General features: G+C 42.4%; 1 protein-coding gene across 1 annotated transcript in view; it reads left to right on the forward strand.

Moving 5' to 3' along the window:
* LOC138945394 (uncharacterized) overlaps positions 1 to 14,040 on the forward strand; it is a 32,259-nt gene extending 18,219 nt beyond the window's left edge. Inside the window, exons 6-9 of the mRNA XM_070316830.1 lie at positions 3,708 to 3,829; positions 4,979 to 5,075; positions 10,294 to 10,461; positions 13,234 to 14,040. Coding sequence (XP_070172931.1) covers positions 3,708 to 3,829; positions 4,979 to 5,075; positions 10,294 to 10,461; positions 13,234 to 13,475 — 629 coding nt within the window. The 3' untranslated portion in view covers positions 13,476 to 14,040. The remainder of the gene's footprint in view (positions 1 to 3,707; positions 3,830 to 4,978; positions 5,076 to 10,293; positions 10,462 to 13,233) is intronic.
* Positions 14,041 to 18,022: the final 3,982 nt, after the last annotated feature.

Raw genomic sequence — 18,022 nt, forward strand, 5'->3', positions numbered from 1 at the left:
CAGACACACACACGCACATACACCACGACCCTCGTTTCGATTCCCCCTCGATGTTAAAATATTTAGTCAAAACTTGACTAAATATAAAAAGGAAGGGTACATGCTAAAAAGTGACTGACCTTGCAGATAGGATGGCACCCCTGTGCATTTTTAGACTCCAAGAAAAGCGACGTAAAGTTTACGTTTGACATCACATTTTCAATTATGACGCGATCGATTGAACTTGTGACCTGTTTTGAGGCCATGAACTGCATTCTCAAAATCCGCCTCCCTTTGGGTAATCATGCGTACCGTCGCACCACCAAAATAGTCAGGTCGTCATTTCCCGATTTTGACCTTAACCCCTCAAAAAATACCTCGGAGAATGTTTTGACTGTTTTGAACTCTGTGATGTCTGTAGATTACAGATCCGACGGATGACACTCTGTCATCCTTGGGCATTTTGATGTATTCAAGATGGCGGACAAGATGGATTCCAGACTGCAAAATAGTCGAAACTGCATGCTATAAACTAGCAGAACTGTATTTATTTATGTTTTCCGGGAGATAAAACGGGAGTTAATATGCATAACAACAGTTACATGATTAGCAGACACTATAAACCGAATGGCTGGTCCGTTGAGGGACCGTTAAAACTGGTTAACGGAGCAGGATGATATAGTTAGTTTTAGCAATATATTTTTTCAGTTACAGCTAATGGTTTAAGCTTATATGTGTTGTAGGCTTTGATTACTGTTGCACTTTGCTTGACCTTCATCGCATTTCAAGGTCATATGAATGTCAAATGTTCATTCAAATGATAAAGGATTATACTATTTTTGAAGATAAAATGACGAAATGTGTTCATCTTCTTAAAACTTGCCATGAATAAAAACGTTCACCAACACTGAAGGTCACACGTTTTCAAGGTCAAACAATTTCAAGGTCATATATTTTAATGTCTGCAAAACCATCACTTAGCACGTGTATCACTACAAAGATCACTGTCAAGAAGACGAAGCTGAGAATGTATGGCCATGTAACAAGAACAGGCGGGCTCTCCAAGACCATCTTACAGGGTATGGTGCGCGGAAAGAGAAGATAGAGAAGACAATTTTTTGAAGAGAGGGACAGATATCATTACAGAGTGGATTGGGAAATGTTTTGCAACTTCCCAAAAATTGCTCACAGCCGCCAGAGGTGGAGACAGCTTATGAAGCGCTCGTCGTTGAAGTGACCCTACCATCCTGGTGGGTTCCAGAATGAATGAGTGACTTGGTCGGTGAGCAAGCAGATAACAACTTAATCCTGGAAAAGTGGCTGTAATACCTAGAATAACTTAAAGTTATCTTGTGCTCTTTTTTTTAAGAAGATCTAGTCAGGTGAGGAATGTATACATCAGACGAAAGGCCTTGTAAGGTGTCACAGCGCCAAGCGATTCGGCATATGAAATCCCTTTTGACACCATATACACAGTGTTGTGTCAGTTAGTGACGCCCCGAGGAGGTGTATTAGGCGTCATGTCAAGAGGCTAAACCTGATGTACCATGTCTCACATACAAAAGACCTCTATCTCATAACGTAAAGGTCATGGCGACGAACCAGGGATACTGGTTAGTATGCACTTTACCTCGCCGATGACCACACAGGATGATGTGTAGTTTACCACTCCAGATGACCAGGCGGGATGACCACGCTGGTTTACCACACAAGATGACATGGTCATGCAGTGAGTTTCCAGTTTGAGGGCAGCCACCATCGATCCTTTTTTCAATTGCCGAAATGGTAGCGGATGACTATGCCTGATGACCAATAAATGACCACGCCCGATGATTACGCAGGATGTCATGTAGATTACCAGTACGGGTGACCGGTGAGAATTGCCAGTGCGGATGACCAGTGCAGATGACCATGAAGGATGACCAGTGCGGATTACCGGTGCGGATGTCCAGTGCAGATGATCATGAAAAATGACCAGTGTGGATGACGAGTGCGGATGATTAGTGCGGATGACCAGTGCAGATTATCATGAACGATGACTAGTGCAGATGACCAGTGCAGATGATCATAAAGGATGACCTGTGCGGATGACCAGTGCAGATGATCATGAAGGATGACCTGTGCGGATGATCATGAAGGATGAATAGTGCGGATGACCGATGCGGATGATCACAAAAGGATGACCAATGCGGATGACCGCAAAGGATGACCAGTGTGGATGACCGATCCAGATGACCAGTGCGGATGACCGGTGAACGTGACTGTTGCCCAGTGCGGATGACTACGATGGATGACCAGTGCGGATTTGTGCAATTTCCAAGGAGTAGACATCGACATAAGATGGCACACGCACATTGACCGACTGCGCAACCACAGCATGCTGTTGCACATGGTAAATTTCTCCACAGCCAACCTTCAAAATTAGCATGACTTCAGTTGGTGTAGGTTCTACTCCAGGCGGTTTTCTGCCCATCCTACAACCACCCGAAGTCAACTGGATCAAGATTTGGAAGATCCCCGTAGAATTGCAATACAGCCCTTTTCAGATGGACGTTCAGCAATGGGCTGATGTGGGCGGTAGTTTTTGATTTATGTGGACTGGTGCTTGGAGGTTCTAGCTAGCCAGGTTTCATATCTCTCACGTGATATGTTGGTTGAGATTTTGCACCTGTAGCACTCGCTTACAAACTGCGACATTTGCTGAAAGACTTCACCGATTTTCACGCATGGATCTTCTGCAGAGAAATCAAGCACTCCTACGAACACACTGGTTAATGAACAGCTGTCACCAGATGGCATACGCTTCCCTCTAAAATAGCTCTATCGTCTGGTAAACAATCAAATCGGAGAAAACTAGTCTCTCACGATGTTCTTTGATCATCGCCCGCCATTTTGTAAGATCAATTTACAAGTTTTATCTTCGACAGTGAAACCTGTGCTTTGGAACAACAAGTCCACGAATAACACAGGTTTCACGTCTTCTCAGCCTGTATGTAATTCCATACACACTCATGTGCAAATTGTTTCCATTTAGCAGAATGAAACACGTCAAAGGCCTTTGTTTTTTGTCTTGGAAGAGGAGCTCAAGTTCGGACACGGACAACACTACAGGCCATACTGTACGTGTCGTCATATTACTCATTACGTTTTCCCGACGTCATGAAGTTATGACGCCATTCTAGCCCTTTTTTCTATGGAATGCCTTTTGTGTCTAAACAAAAAAATCAACATTTGCTAATTTTCCTATAATTAATTTTGTCTCAATTTGCCCAAGGATTTAAAGATGTCATCCTGCGGATTTGTAAACTTCAGGAGTTAAACTACCCAAAACCATTAAAACATTTTCCGAGGTATTTTTCAAGGGGTTATTGCCCTGCCGTAAGGACTAAAATGATGACAAAAACGATGTTTGCTGGCTTGTTGTCAGACCAGCATTTTGTTGTTGGTCCTCTGGGAGCATATAGCCTTTTGTAACATATTTATCAACCGCGGCCTTCGGCCTTGGTCGATAAAGATGAAAGAAAAGACGATTATGGTCCCCTCGGAGCAACACAAAAGCTGGTCTGCCAACAATTAAGCCACCAAACATCTTATAGTATCTTCTAAACTGCAACATTAGGCTCATTTATTAACCGCAGGTAATAAACTATTCTGAATTCTGAATGTTTGGATTGTCATAATATATTCATGAGTTTGTTTTGTTCTATTCCCCCCCCCCCCCCCCCCAGGTAATACCAGCTGTGTGGACTGGTTGAGTCTTGACCCTCTAAGCGGTCTCCGCACAGTGTGTTTGTCAGGAGAACCAGTCACTGTGTACTGCGATCAGACCACGGACAACGGAGGATGGATTGTAAGTATGTGTGTGTGTGTGTGTGTGTGTGTGTGTGTGTGTGTGTGTGTGTGTGTGTGTGTACCCATGTTTCCACAGGTTTGGTTGCCTAAATCACCATAAGGCAACTATCCACACGTGGATGGCAACCTAAACTCTGGATGGCAACCTAATTGTGTGGATGCTCGCTTCATTTAACACCGTTAAATTGACTTTTTTGACGGAAAGAATGTCATAACAATGTTCAAAATGACATTCTTTCCGTCCTCTATAGGCGACGAAATAGGTCAAATTTTGTGCATTTTATAGTGCAAAATTCTTCGATGCCGGAGCGAGTACTGCACCCAGTGCTGTTGTAGTGCAAGTGCACTAGAAAGGCACTACACCCAGTGCCGCCTCTTAGGTAACCATCCACACTTTAGGTACGTGTGTGTGTGTGTGTGTGTGTTACTGCATTGTATTCGTAATCCGAACATTTATATTTATGCTATGTTGCCTCTGAAAATGTGCTATACTTAAAGAGAATGGGTTATTGCCAATGAGGTCCTATGTTCGCATGCCTGGCGGAGACCAATGTGAACCGTTCGGTCTTCGATTTCGGCTAACCAAGCCTTTGAAGTATGGATGACTGATCTCGGGTTTTCAGTGTTGATCTCTTAGTTTCAGGTCGAAAGATTGGCACAATGATCTAATATTGTATCACGCGACTTTTTTCTTACAGAATGATTTAGCTGTTTAATGGCCAAGTCTTGGTGAAACATCTCTGTTGTGCAAACATTTTTGTCCAAAATACGTGAATAATGAAATCTTCTTGCACACTAGACCTCAAAACGATACAATTAATGAGATACGACACCGATTGCAAAAAACAAGACGATTCTTCTTGACCCTCTCATCTAAAAGGAAATCTTTGACGATAAAAGCGAAGTGAAGTCCGAACAGACACCATAAATGCCTATAATGTCATCACGTAAAGGTTCTGTCACTTCTTATGTATGTCCAAGGTAAATGACAAAGAATGTCTAGAATTGAATTTGTCTTGGTGACTTATTGTCATTTCAGCAGAGAAAACTTAATCGCAAGGTCACCGCCAAGCTGTACAGGTATCAGTGTCGTATAAAAGGTTGGATATTTGCACCCTCGTAAGTATGCTTACACCGCCTTTTTCAGGTTTTCCAGAGAAGAATGGACGCCTCAGTGGATTTCTTTCGGGATTGGACGGACTATCGCAATGGGTTTGGTGACCTGGAGGGCAACTTCTGGCTAGGTTTGTTATAAATGATTCAATTGTATTTAAATACATTGTCTAAAATTGCTGGGTTTTCCAGTAATATACAGAGTGGCCCGCTCAAAAATCAACCCACAAAAATCCTAATAACATCTTCATCGGTTGACCGAAATACTCGCTGAAGCTCGTATTTTTCATGATCCGCTAACTTCGACCATTAATTTAAATATTCACCGAGACGAGGCTTGTATCCAATGTATTCCTCCTTTCTTCAGATTTTCAAAGAAAAACTGTGTTTTTGTGCCACAGTTTAATCGAGTTCTAATTACTCTGCCAAATCAAGGGATTAATTTTATGCGCGGTGAAAGAGTCCAATGAAAATCATTCAATTCTGCAAACACTTAACATCAGTTTATTTGGGTGGGAATAAAATCAAGTACACAGTTATGCTCTGTTTCTGCTAGGGCGATAAAGACAGATACTTTTTTTTATTTTTTTTTATATCGCGAAGAAATTTGTTTACGTTGTATTGAGTAGCAGACGAACTTTTGCACCCGTGTTCAAACGTCAAATACGGTATGAAGTTCAATTTTCTGAGTCAAGACAGTGTATTGAACCGGTTCGTTTTCTTGACATTAAAGGATATATGCATTTGATTGTATGTGTTCTGTTTATGAAATGAAATATATTTGAGGATTGACCGACAAATTGCAGTCTTTTTGTCGAAGATGCCGATGTGTCGAAATCTGGAAGGGATACAACTCTAGTCTCTACACCGAGTATGAGAGTTACTTGCCTTAAAAGCTTCGCGCCGATGGTTCAGTTGTACAAGTTAGATTTTGATTTTGATTTCATATTGGATTTCGATTGTTCAAGACTGTAGTTGTTAGTTTAAACGCGGTATGCTTGTGTTGTCTCTCCGGAGATTTATACTTCGTACATTTGAGCATCTCAACGCATATGCTATCGAGGATTCAGATAGGTTGCTGGGAGGTTATTTGGTTGGTTGCTGGGTGTTTATCGCTTCTTTACATCTGTAAACTGCGAGGGCGAGTTATTTTCGGTAACTACCCCGCAACCAAACAAATAACTCGCCAACAACAGCACGAATCCTCGATAGCTCACGGGTTGAGAAGCTACACTTTGTGGAAACAACTTTTGCGACTGAAAAGTTCCGAACGCTCTGATGTACAAAATATACATCTCTGGAGCAAATAACACAAACCATACCTCATTTAAACTAACAACTACATGTTTCAACACACGAAATCCAATATAGAATTCATGAGTTTGGTTGTTATTTGAATCGGAATTTACCTTGTACAAAACCGATACAAAATGTTTTTACTACGCGAGTAGTTCTGAAGGCAAGTAACACCCCAATCACACACACACGCCGCTTCTACTACGTTGTAAAATTGTCCGAGAGCGTGGCCAATCGTGGGCCAAACGTGGGAGGATTTCCTTGGGCGTGGTTTGATCGGGATGGGGTCGGGAAGCTGCACGCTCTCCCCACGCTTGCACAAAAGCCGGGTTGTGGCCTACAGAAAGCGTGGCAAAGTCTTATTAAGAACGTAGCGGGAATGCCATTATCGTACAAGCAGCGTGGTAGCATCGTGGTGAGATATCTGTAATCGTGATAAAACCACCATCAGGTCTGTTCATTTTTGAAGGTGGGTACGTATAATCGCCGTTAAAATCCAGCACATGGCAAATAACAACAAGTCGCGTAAGGCGAAAATACAACATTTAGTCAAGCTGTCCAACTCACAGAATGAAACTGAACGCAATGCAATTTTTCAGCAAGACCGTATACTCGTAGCATCGTCAGTCCACCGCTCGTGGCAAAGGCAGTGAAATTGACAAGAAGAGCAGGGTAGTAGACTAAATGTTTTAACGTAGAGGGGAGAATCGAGACGAGGTTCGTGGTGTATGTGTGTGTGTGTGCGTGTGTGTGTGTGTGTGTGTGTGTGTGTGTGTGTGTGTGTCTGTCTGTCTGTCTGTCTGTCTGTCTGTCTGTGCGTGTGTGTGTGTGTAGAGTGATTCAGACTAAAATACTGCACCGATCTTTATGACATTTGAAATGAGAGTTCCTGGGTATTATTATTATTATTATTATTGTGATCATTTTTATGCGCCTAATCTAGATATAGCCCTAGGCGCTTACATATGATAACCTCAGACGTTTTTTTCATTTTGTTGATAAATGTCTTTGATGACGTCATATCCGGCTTTTCGTGAAAGTTGAGGCGGCACTGTCACGCTCTCATTTTTTAACCAAATTGGTTGAAATTTTGGTCAAGTAGTCTTCGACAAAGCCCGGACTTTGGTATTGCATTTCAGCGTGGTGGCTTAAAAATTAATTAATGACCTTGGTCATTAAAAATCTGAAAATTGTAAAAAAATTTTTTTTATAAAACTATCCAAATTTCCGTTTATCTTATTCTCCATCATTTTCTGATTCCAAAAACATATAAATATGTTATATTTGGATTAAAAATAAGCTCTGAAAATTAAAAATTATAAAAATTATTATCAAAATTACATTTTTGAAATCAATTTAAAAACACTTTCATCGTATTCCTTGTCGGTTCCTGATTCCAAAAACATATAGATATGATATGTTTGGATTACAAACACGCTCAGAAAGTTAAAACAAAGAGAGGTACAGAAAAGCGTGCTATCCTTCTCAGCGCAACTACTAAACCGCTCTTCTTGTCAATTGGGCGGGGATATAGCTCAGTTGGTAGCGCGCTGGATTTGTATTCAGTTGGCCGCTGTCAGCGTGAGTTCGATCCCAGGTTCGGCGGAAATTTATTTCACAGAGTCAACTTTGTGTGCAGACTCTCTTCGGTGTCCGAACCTCCCCCCGTGTACACTACATTGGGTGTGCACGTTAAAGATCCCACGATTGACAAAAGGGTCTTTCCTGGCAAAATTTCTTAGGCACAGTTAATAATTGTCTACCTATACCCGTGTGACTTGGAATAATAGGCCGTGAAAGGTAAATATGCGCCGAAATGGCTGCAATCTACTGGCCGTATAAAATTTCATCTCACACGGCATCACTGCAGAGCGCCTAGAACTGTACCCACGGAATATGCGCGATATAAGACTCATTGATTGATTGATTGATTGAATTTCTCTGCCTTTGCCATGAGCATGAGCGGTGGACTGACGATGCTACGAGTATTCGATCTTGCTGAAATATTGCATTGCGTTCAGTTTCATTCTGTGAGTTCGACAGCTACTTGACTAAATGTTGTATTTTCGCCTTACGCGACTTGTCTGTTTAAACTTTCTGAGCGTGTTTTTAATCCAAACATATCATATCGATATTTTTTTGGACTCAGGAACCGACAAGGAATAAGATAAAAGTGTTTTTAAATTGATTTCGAAAATTTAATTTTGATCATATATTTTATATTTTTAATTTTCAGAGCTTGTTTTTAATCAAAATATAACATATTTATATGTTTTTGGAATCAGAAAATGATGACGAATAAGATGAACGTAAATTTGGATCGTTTTATAAAAAAAAAATTTTTTTTTTACAATTTTCAGATTTTTAATGACCAAAGTCATCAATTAATTTTTATGCCACCAAGCTGAAATGCAATACCGAAGTCCGGCCTTCGTCGAAGATTGCTTGGCCAAAATTGAAATCAATTTGATTAAAAAATGAGGGTGTGACAGTGCCGCCTCAACTTTCACAAAAAGCCGGATATGACGTCATCAAAGGTATTTATCAAAAAAAAGAAAAAATGTCCGGGGATATCATTCCCAGGAACTCTCATGCAAAATTTCATAAAGATTGGTCAAGTAGTTTGAATCGCTCTACACACACACACACGCACACACACACACACACACACACACACACATACACACACACACACACACACACACACACACACACACACACACACACACACACACACACACACACACAGAAACTTGACTAAATGTAAAAACTACATCAAAACTGTACTGCGCCACGAGACCGGCACGGTTGGCCTAGTGGTAAGGCGTCCGCCCCGTGATCGGGAGGTCGTGGGTTCAAACCCCGGCCGGGTCATACCTAAGACTTTAAAATTGGCAATCTAGTGGCTGCTCCGCCTGGCGTCTGGCATTATGGGGTTAGTGCTAGGACTGGTTGGTCCGGTGTCAGAATAATGTGACTGGGTGAGACATGAAGCCTGTGCTGCGACTTCTGTCTTGTGTGTGGCGCACGTTATATGTCAAAGCAGCATCGCCCTGATATGGCCCTTCGTGGTCGGCTGGGCCTTAAGCAAACAACAAACTGCGCCACGACCCGGCTACGCTTGTTTTGTGCAGTTCAACATAAGCGTAGGGAGAGCGTGGAGCATCGCGATCTTGCAGATCCCACCCCGACCAAACCTCCCACGTTTGGCCCACGATTGGCCACGCTCTGGATTTTGACGGCGATATGCCCCGATTTGATAACTTGTTCATGGTATGGTCGTGGTAAGGACGTAGCGCTGTGTGACGCGGCCGTAACTATCACACAGTGTTTAGAGACTAGAGTAGTTCCCCTTCCGGATTTCTTCAAACTGGGGCACTTCGACAAAAAGACAGCAATCTGTCGGTCAATTGGAACACGAGTGCAAAATTGCGTCTGCTACTCTGCTTGGACGTAAGAAAATTTCCTTCGCGATACCAAAACAAGAAAAGAACACAAAAGTATCTGTCTGTATTGCCTCAGCAGAACAACAGCATAACTGTGTACTTGGTTTTATTTATGACGAGTGTTAGCAGAATCGAATGATTTTCACGAACGCTTCAACTGTGCATTAATAACTTGCTTGCGCAGGTAGACTGGCAGAGTGGTTAAGAATCGATCACACTGTGGCAGAAAAACACCGTTTTGCTTTAAAAGTCATAAGAAAGGAGGAATAAATAGGTTACACACCTCGTCTCAGTGATATTAACAATAATAATGTCAGTTCAAGGTCACTGAAGCTCGCATTTCTCATGATCCGTTAAACTTCCACCATTATTTTTAATACTCACTTAGATTCGGCATGTAACCTCTACATAACTAGCCCTACAAGTTTACAGAGGTAAAGAAGCCGAGGGGCCGGGGGAATAGATGAATAAAATGACGTCATGTGGTAAATTACGTGTGTGTGTGTGTGTGTGCGTGTGTGTGTGTGTGTGTGTGTGTGTGTGTGTGTGTGTGTGTGTGTGTGTGTGTGTGTGTGTGTGTGTGTGTGTGTGTATTTTCACGGTGCAGGACTGGACAAGCTGCACAGGCTAACCACCTCACAGAGGTACGAGTTGCGTGTGGACCTGTTCCAGTGGAACGGAACCAAAGGGAGTGCGACATACAGCGGATTTTACGTGGAAGACGTCTCTCACAAATTCACTCTGCGCTTTGACAGCTTCACTGGAGGAAACGCTGGTAGGCCTATGTACTTTGCAATAATACCCCTAAATGCACAAAGCACATGTGTCATTCTGTCTGTCTGGCTGGTTCTCTCTCTCTCTGTCGCTCTCTCTCTCTCTCTCTCTCTCTCTCTCTCTCTCTCTCTCTCTCTCTCTCTCTCTCTCTCTCTCTCTCTCTCTCTCTTCATTTATCGTGTAAATATTTATGTTACCTTGTTCGATTTTACCATACCACAAATAAAAGATCTACAAGTTATTATCTCCCTTCATTGGCTCTGTCGAAGCCCATTTTTCACCGCTTGCTTCCCTTTCTATAAAGATCTGCCAATAAAACGTCGTTTTTTCCAAACAAAATCTTCAATATCTTAACAACAAGAATGGAATTCTGGGTTTGGAAATTCTTCAATGGAATAACGTCAGCACCTTTCGGCGATTGGTCAATGGAATAACGTCAGCACCTTTCGGCGATTGGTCAATGCATTTTGGAGCTTAATCAACTTAGTGTGGATCGGAACAGCGAGATCGACAGAGCGTTCAGTACACGAATACGGATGGAGAATTTCGGAAACCATCGAGCCTATACCGACACATGCTCGAGAACCCACGTGTCAAAATTACTATTTTTACCCAGTGACACAGTGTGCCCGGTTAGCTCAGGTGAAATCGTTAGATCAGGCGGTCACGGGTTCGAATCTCTTTGCATGCAGTCAATATTTTTTTTTTCTCCTAATGATTCCATATTTTCTAAATTTTCTCAAATCGTTATTTTTGTATTTTATTCATTTAAAATAGTTTCTTAGGTGATGTAATAAAGATCAAATTTGTCAAAGGGTTGCATTATTGTCGAGTACCTCTGAACGATTTCCCAGAAGTCCTCTGGCGTAATTTCTCCTCTTTATTTTTCATTGTCACTCTGCTTGTCCGCCTTTGTCAGATGTCTGCAATTCTGGTTGATATGTTCTTTGTCTAACAATTAGGATCTTTTATTTGCGCTTAGTGTATCGATACAACGTCTTGTACACGGGTCAAAATGTGTGAGTGTAAGGGGTCCATTGTTTTGACTTGAACATGAAGTTCGTGTTTCTCGGAACGTCTGTGACTGACTAGAAACAGAGACACAGAGAGTGTGGGAGCGCAAGAGCAGTAGAAAACAAGAGATTTCTCTCGGGTGAGAACCAAAAGGTCGAGGGTCAAAATGTCGAGGCACAAAAGGTCGAGGACATTTGGTCAAGAGTCAAAAGGTCGAGTGCGACAAAAGGTCGAGGGTGACAAAGGTTAACAGCAAAACGTCTACGGGACATAAGGTCGAGGATTAAAAAAGGTCGAGGATTAAAAAAAAAGGTCGAGGATTAAAAATTTCGATTGCATTTTTCTGTGTCCATTTGTGATGAAAATTCTGTTTTGAGTGCCTATTGTGCGTATCACAGTGTTGAGTTGTAAATATGATCACACACACACACACACACACACACACACACACACACACACACACACACACACATACACACACACACACACACACACACACACACACACACTCACGCTCGAACGCGCGCACACGCACAGACACATTCTTAGTTTATGTTTTCACAATGTTGGATGTAAGACAAAACGACAGCAGTAACCTTTGCGTACTGTCTTGTCGTTTCCTTTCTGTGATTTGACGAGCTCAATTCTGTGTCTGTGTCCCTGTCCGAATGTAACTCTCTCTTCGTTTGCAAATGCTTTCAAAATTTGGGAAAGAAAAAAGAAGAAACAAAAACTCAAGCTTTAAGCGTATCAGTGACATGTTTCACCAACAACGATCTGTTGAGTGTCGAGCTGTATTCACCGTTGACCACACTACGGTTCATTTACCGACAAAGCCGTTGGTCCATCAACACAAACACCCGTCACTCAAGGCACTCTTTGTACAAACACTGTTTTGAATAACTAAACAAATAACACAACACTTATAAATGCACACAAAGCAGCGTTTTCTCCAAGTAATACAAAAAGATGAATTTAACACACACGTGAACAGAAAATTATGCCGACAGTTTTTTAATCCTCGACCTCTTTTTAATCCTTGACATTTTTATAATCCTCGACCTTTTTCAATCCTCGACCTTTTTCAATCCTCTACCTTTTGTCCCTTTGACGTTTTGCTGTTGACCTTTTTGTTACCTTCGACCTTTTGTCGCCCTCGACCTTTTGACTCTTGACCAAATGTCCTCGACCTTTTGTGCCTCGACATTGTAAAACTCGACCTTTTGTCGCACAACCGTTTCTCTCTCTCTCTCTCTCTCTCTCTCTCTCTCTCTCTCTCTCTCTCTCTCTCTCTCTCTCTCTCTCTCTCTCTCTCTCTCTCTCTCTCTCTCTCTCTTTCTCAAACACACACTCTCTCTCTCTCGTTCTCCCTTTCTCTCACACACACACACACAAACACACACACGCACACACACACGCACATACGCATACATACACACGCACATTCGCACACACTCACGCACATACACACACACACACTCTCTCACACACACACACACGCACGCACACACTCTCTCAGTCACACACACACGCACATACACACACACACACACACGCACATATGTTCATACGCATACACACACACACGCACATTTGCCCACACTCACGCATATACAAACACACACACACACACACACACACACACACACACACACAAACACACACATACACACACACACACACACACACACACACACACACACACACACACACACACACACACACACACACTGACCAGCCTATAACTGTCCATCCCCAGGTGACAGCCTGTCCTTTCACCGTGGTCAGCAGTTCTCCACCAAGGACAGGGACCACGACACGGTCAGCGGGAGGAGCTGTGCACAGCATTTCCACGGCGCCTGGTGGTACAAGTCCTGCCTCCAGTCCAACCTGAACGGTGACTACAGTGCTCCCAAAGGTGACGGGTTGAACTGGAAAACCTTTGGGGGCAGAAATGACGTTTCCATGAAGTTCACTGAGATGAAGTTCAGGCCCATGTAGAGCAACACTGGGAGCAACCTACGTGTATTACTTTCATTCAAGGCGAAATAAGTCAATACATATAATGAAACGACGTCATTGTCATTGTTTTATTCGTTAACAATAAATGTGTGTCTACTTTTCTCCAACTCGTTTCTCTTTTTTGGGGCCCGTGTCGAACCAGATGATTACCCACATCTCCCCATTTTCAATCCTAAAACTAAATACAATATATTTTTGTGTTCAAAATCATTGAGTGCGGAGGACGTCATACCTGGGAATTTAACAAACCTCTCACATTGATGATACTTTGAGATAGTTCTCCTTTATCCGAATGTTTATTTCTGATCGGTCCTACCAGGTGCAATATTACAGAGTATCAAGCTACAGCCCTCGCCATTTTTACAACTGCACTTTGTGTTTGTCGCTGTTATCTCTTTAATTAACGTGCAACCAGTAACGCGTACGGTGTCGGGTTGTTGAAAGCTTTACACATGTAGCAGATAGAGCAGGTTGGCTGTGTTTCTAGTGTTTGTGTTGTTCAATTGTTGGCAAATAAAAAGTTCCCACTTTGAAAAAGCAAGAATGGATATGAAATTGGTATGACTACGTATGTACGCTCGTGCGTGCGTGTGTGTGTGTGTGTGTGTGTGCGTGCGTGCGTTCGTGAGTGCGTGCGTGCGTGCGTGCGCGCGTTTGCATTGATTTGTTTTTATTGGATTTGGAATACTAAAGACTGATAGCTCTAACAAATTTGAAAATGATCGGAAGCTGAAAATAAACAAGCAAACAAACTTCCGAAACAGCAGGCAGACAAACTGACATACAGTCTTGCGAACATACACGCAGGCTTTTAGAGAAACAGACTGACCAACAAGCAAACAAAACAGCCAAATAATAAATAAAAAATAAAAACCAACAACAAACAAACACGAAAACAACAAACAAACCTCACAGACAAGCAGACAGACATACAATTTAAAGCCCCACTCCGCCTCACAGGAGGTTTACATAACGATTGAATTTGTTCACGAAAACAGCAATACTGACCCGATGAATCACATTGACAACAGCATTCTACAACTTTAAATGACACATACAGGTCACTTAAAGCCCCACTCTGCCTCACCTGAGGTTTACAGAACGATGACATCTTTTACTAAAACAGCAATACTGACCCGATGAAACACATTTACAAAAGCATTCTGCAACTTTAACGGACACATACAGGTCTTTGCACCATAGATGCAGTGTTAAAGAGACAGAGAGGGAGAGAGAGAAAGAGAGAGAGAGAGAGAGAGAGAGAGAGAGAGAGAGAGTGTGTGTGTGTGTGTGTGTGTGTGTGTGTACACACGCACGCACGCACATGCACGCACACACACGCACACACACACACACCCACACACACATACACACACACACACACACGAGTGCGCGTGCGCACACACATGCACGCACACACACGCACGAACGCACACACGCACGCACACACACACACACACACACACACACACACACACACACACACACACACACACACACACACACACACACGCACACATTCTTAATGTTTTAGTTCCAGGCCAACACATTAACCAAAACAAGTCGCGTAAGGCGAAAATACAACATTTAGTCAAGTAGCTGTCGAACTCACAGAATGAAACTGAGCGCAATGCAACGCAGCAAGACCGTATACTCGTAGCATCGTCAGTCCACCGCTCACGGCAAAGGCAGTGAAATTGACAAGAAGAGCGGGGTAGTAGTTGCGCTGAGAGGATAGCGCGCTTTTCTGTACCTCTCTTCGTTTTAACTTTCTGAGCGTGTTTTTAATCCAAACATATCATGTCTATATTTTTTTTGGAATCAGGAACCGACAAGGAATAAGATGAACGTGTTTTTAAATTGATATTGAACATTTAATTTTTATATTAATTTTTATTTATTTAATTTTCAGAGCTTGTTTTTATACCAAATATAACATATTGATATGTTTTTGGAATCAGCAAATGATGGAGAATGAGATGAATGTAATTTTGGATCGTTTTATAAATTTTTTTTTTTTTTTTTAATTTTCAGATTTTTAATGACCAAAGTCATCAACTAATTTTTAAGCCACCAAGCTGAAATGCAATACCGAAATCCGGGCTTTGTCGAACATTACTGGACAAAAATTTCAACCAATTTGGTGAAAAAATGAGGGCATGACAATGCTGCCTCAACTTTCACAAAACGCCGGATATGACGTCATCAAAGACATTTATCGAAGCAATGAAAAAAACATCTGGGGATACCATACCAACAAACTATCATGTAAAATGTCATGAAGATCGGACCAGTAGTTTAGTCTGAATCGCTCTACACACACACACACACACAGACAGACAGACAGACACACACACACACACACACACACACACACACACACACACACACACACACACACACACACACACACACACACACACACACACACACACACACACACATACACCACGACCCTCGTCTCGATTCCCCCCTCTACGTTAAAACATTTAGTCAAAACTTGACTAAATGTAATGATTTGATATTACTTTTTAATTGATGCTAGGTGTGTTTCAGTCTTTACGATTGGACGGACACAAACATACCCTATTTTTAAATTTGTGTCGGACTCTGACGTCACAGAGCTCAAGAAGGGAAATCAAACGTTAAATTGATACATTAGATTGTATTTTGTTTTCGTTGTAGTTGCTGTTGTTGTAGTTTTGGTTTTCATCGTACTCTTCATTTCCCATTTGTCAACAGTCGTCCAAAACGGGGCGGGGATATAGCTCAGTTGGTAGCGCGCTGGATTTGTATTCAGTTGGCCGCTGTCAGCGCGAGTTCGATCCCAGGTTCGGCGGAAATTTATTTCACAGAGTCAACTTTGTGTGCAGACTCTCTTCGGTGTCCGAACCACCCCCCGTGTATACTACATTGGGTGTGCACGTTAAAGATCCCACGATTGACAAAAGGGTCTTTCCTGGCAAAATTGCTTAGGCACAGTTAATAATTGTCTACCATACCCGTGTGACTTGGAATAAGGCCGTGAAAGGTAAATATGCGCCGACATGGCTGCAATCTACTGGCCGTATAAAATTTCATCTCACACGGCATCACTGCAGAGCGCCTAGAACTGTACCCACGGAATATGCGCGATATAAGCCTCATTGATTGATTGATTGATAACCCCCCCCCCCCCCCCGCATGTTTTTGGCGAGACGGGGGAGGTGCGAGGGGGGGGTGGGAGTGAACACACAACTTGAAAAGGCAGATAATATATTTATGAATTGTCTCTTCCCTTCCATTTTTCCGCCCTTTCCATCGATCAAATCCTATCACACTGGTCTCCATCCTTTAACACATTTTATTTCATTTTCATTTTGCGGAAGGGGAGAGGGGAGCAAGGTGTCCAGAGACAAAGAAGATAATGGAGTACTTCCCCTCGTCTTGGCACCAGCCCCTCTCCTCCCCCTCATTCTAAACAAAGCCAATCTCTCCTTTCTTTTCTTTTTAGGGGATGGGGTAATGGGGTAGGCTGTGGGATAGGGGGGGGGGGGGGGGGTTCAACGTTGTAACTGGCAAGGCGGAAGATAGATTTCATATATTTTTCTCTTCCTCTTTGATTGCTGCCGTCCCTACTCATCCTTCCGTCACAACTGTCACAGAGGTCTCAGCCCTCGTTCAATATTATTGAGTTTTGACTAATTGTTTTAAGATAGACTCGGAAGCCAGACAAGGGTTGTTACACCCCCGGTATAGGGGTGTGTATAGGTTTCACTCGATGTGTTTGTTTGTTTGTTTGTTTGTGTTCGCATATAGATCTCAAGAATGAACGGACCGATCGTCACCAAACTTGGTGAACAGGTTCTATACATTCCTGAGACGGTCCTTACAAAAATTGGGACCAGTCAAACACACGGTTAGGGAGTTATTGGTGGATTAAAATTATACAAGGACTTATAGAGGGACATCTTCATGGTCAAAGGGAAAAAACCATTCTCACTCAGTCACTGCCACCAACTGAGAAGGTTATTTCCCTTTGACGGGGGTGTTTTTCCTACCTCGTAGGAATTTCTTGTTTAATTCTGTTTTACATGTTCATTCAGTTTACATTATCATAAAGGAAAAACAACAACATGGTGTTGTCTTGAAGAAAATTTTTTTTCGTATTCCCTTCCCTTCGCCCTGATCCTTTTTGGCTCACGTAAGTGTAGCCTATGCGATGGTAAACTTTGTCTGTCTGTGCGTGCGTGCGTGCGTGCGTATGTATGTGTGTATGTCTGTGGTAGAAACTTTAACATTTTTGGCTAAACACCGAAATACTCATTTCACGTGGTTAATTTTCAAGCACCATCTTCAAATTATTGAAGCAATGATCAACATTGTGTCGGCATGTGTGTAGTTAAAGCGTGTATCCAAAGAAAACGGGTGGTGGGGGGTTTTGAAGGGGTACAAGCAGTTGACTGATTTGTGTCGTGTTTGGCATGTAGACGGCAGGTCAGGTGTCAAGATCAGGTCAGGGGTCGCGCGAAGGATTGTGGTCCAGT

This window comes from Littorina saxatilis, linkage group LG13, assembly GCF_037325665.1.
Source record: "Littorina saxatilis isolate snail1 linkage group LG13, US_GU_Lsax_2.0, whole genome shotgun sequence".
In the NCBI taxonomy this organism is placed as follows: domain Eukaryota; kingdom Metazoa; phylum Mollusca; class Gastropoda; order Littorinimorpha; family Littorinidae; genus Littorina; species Littorina saxatilis.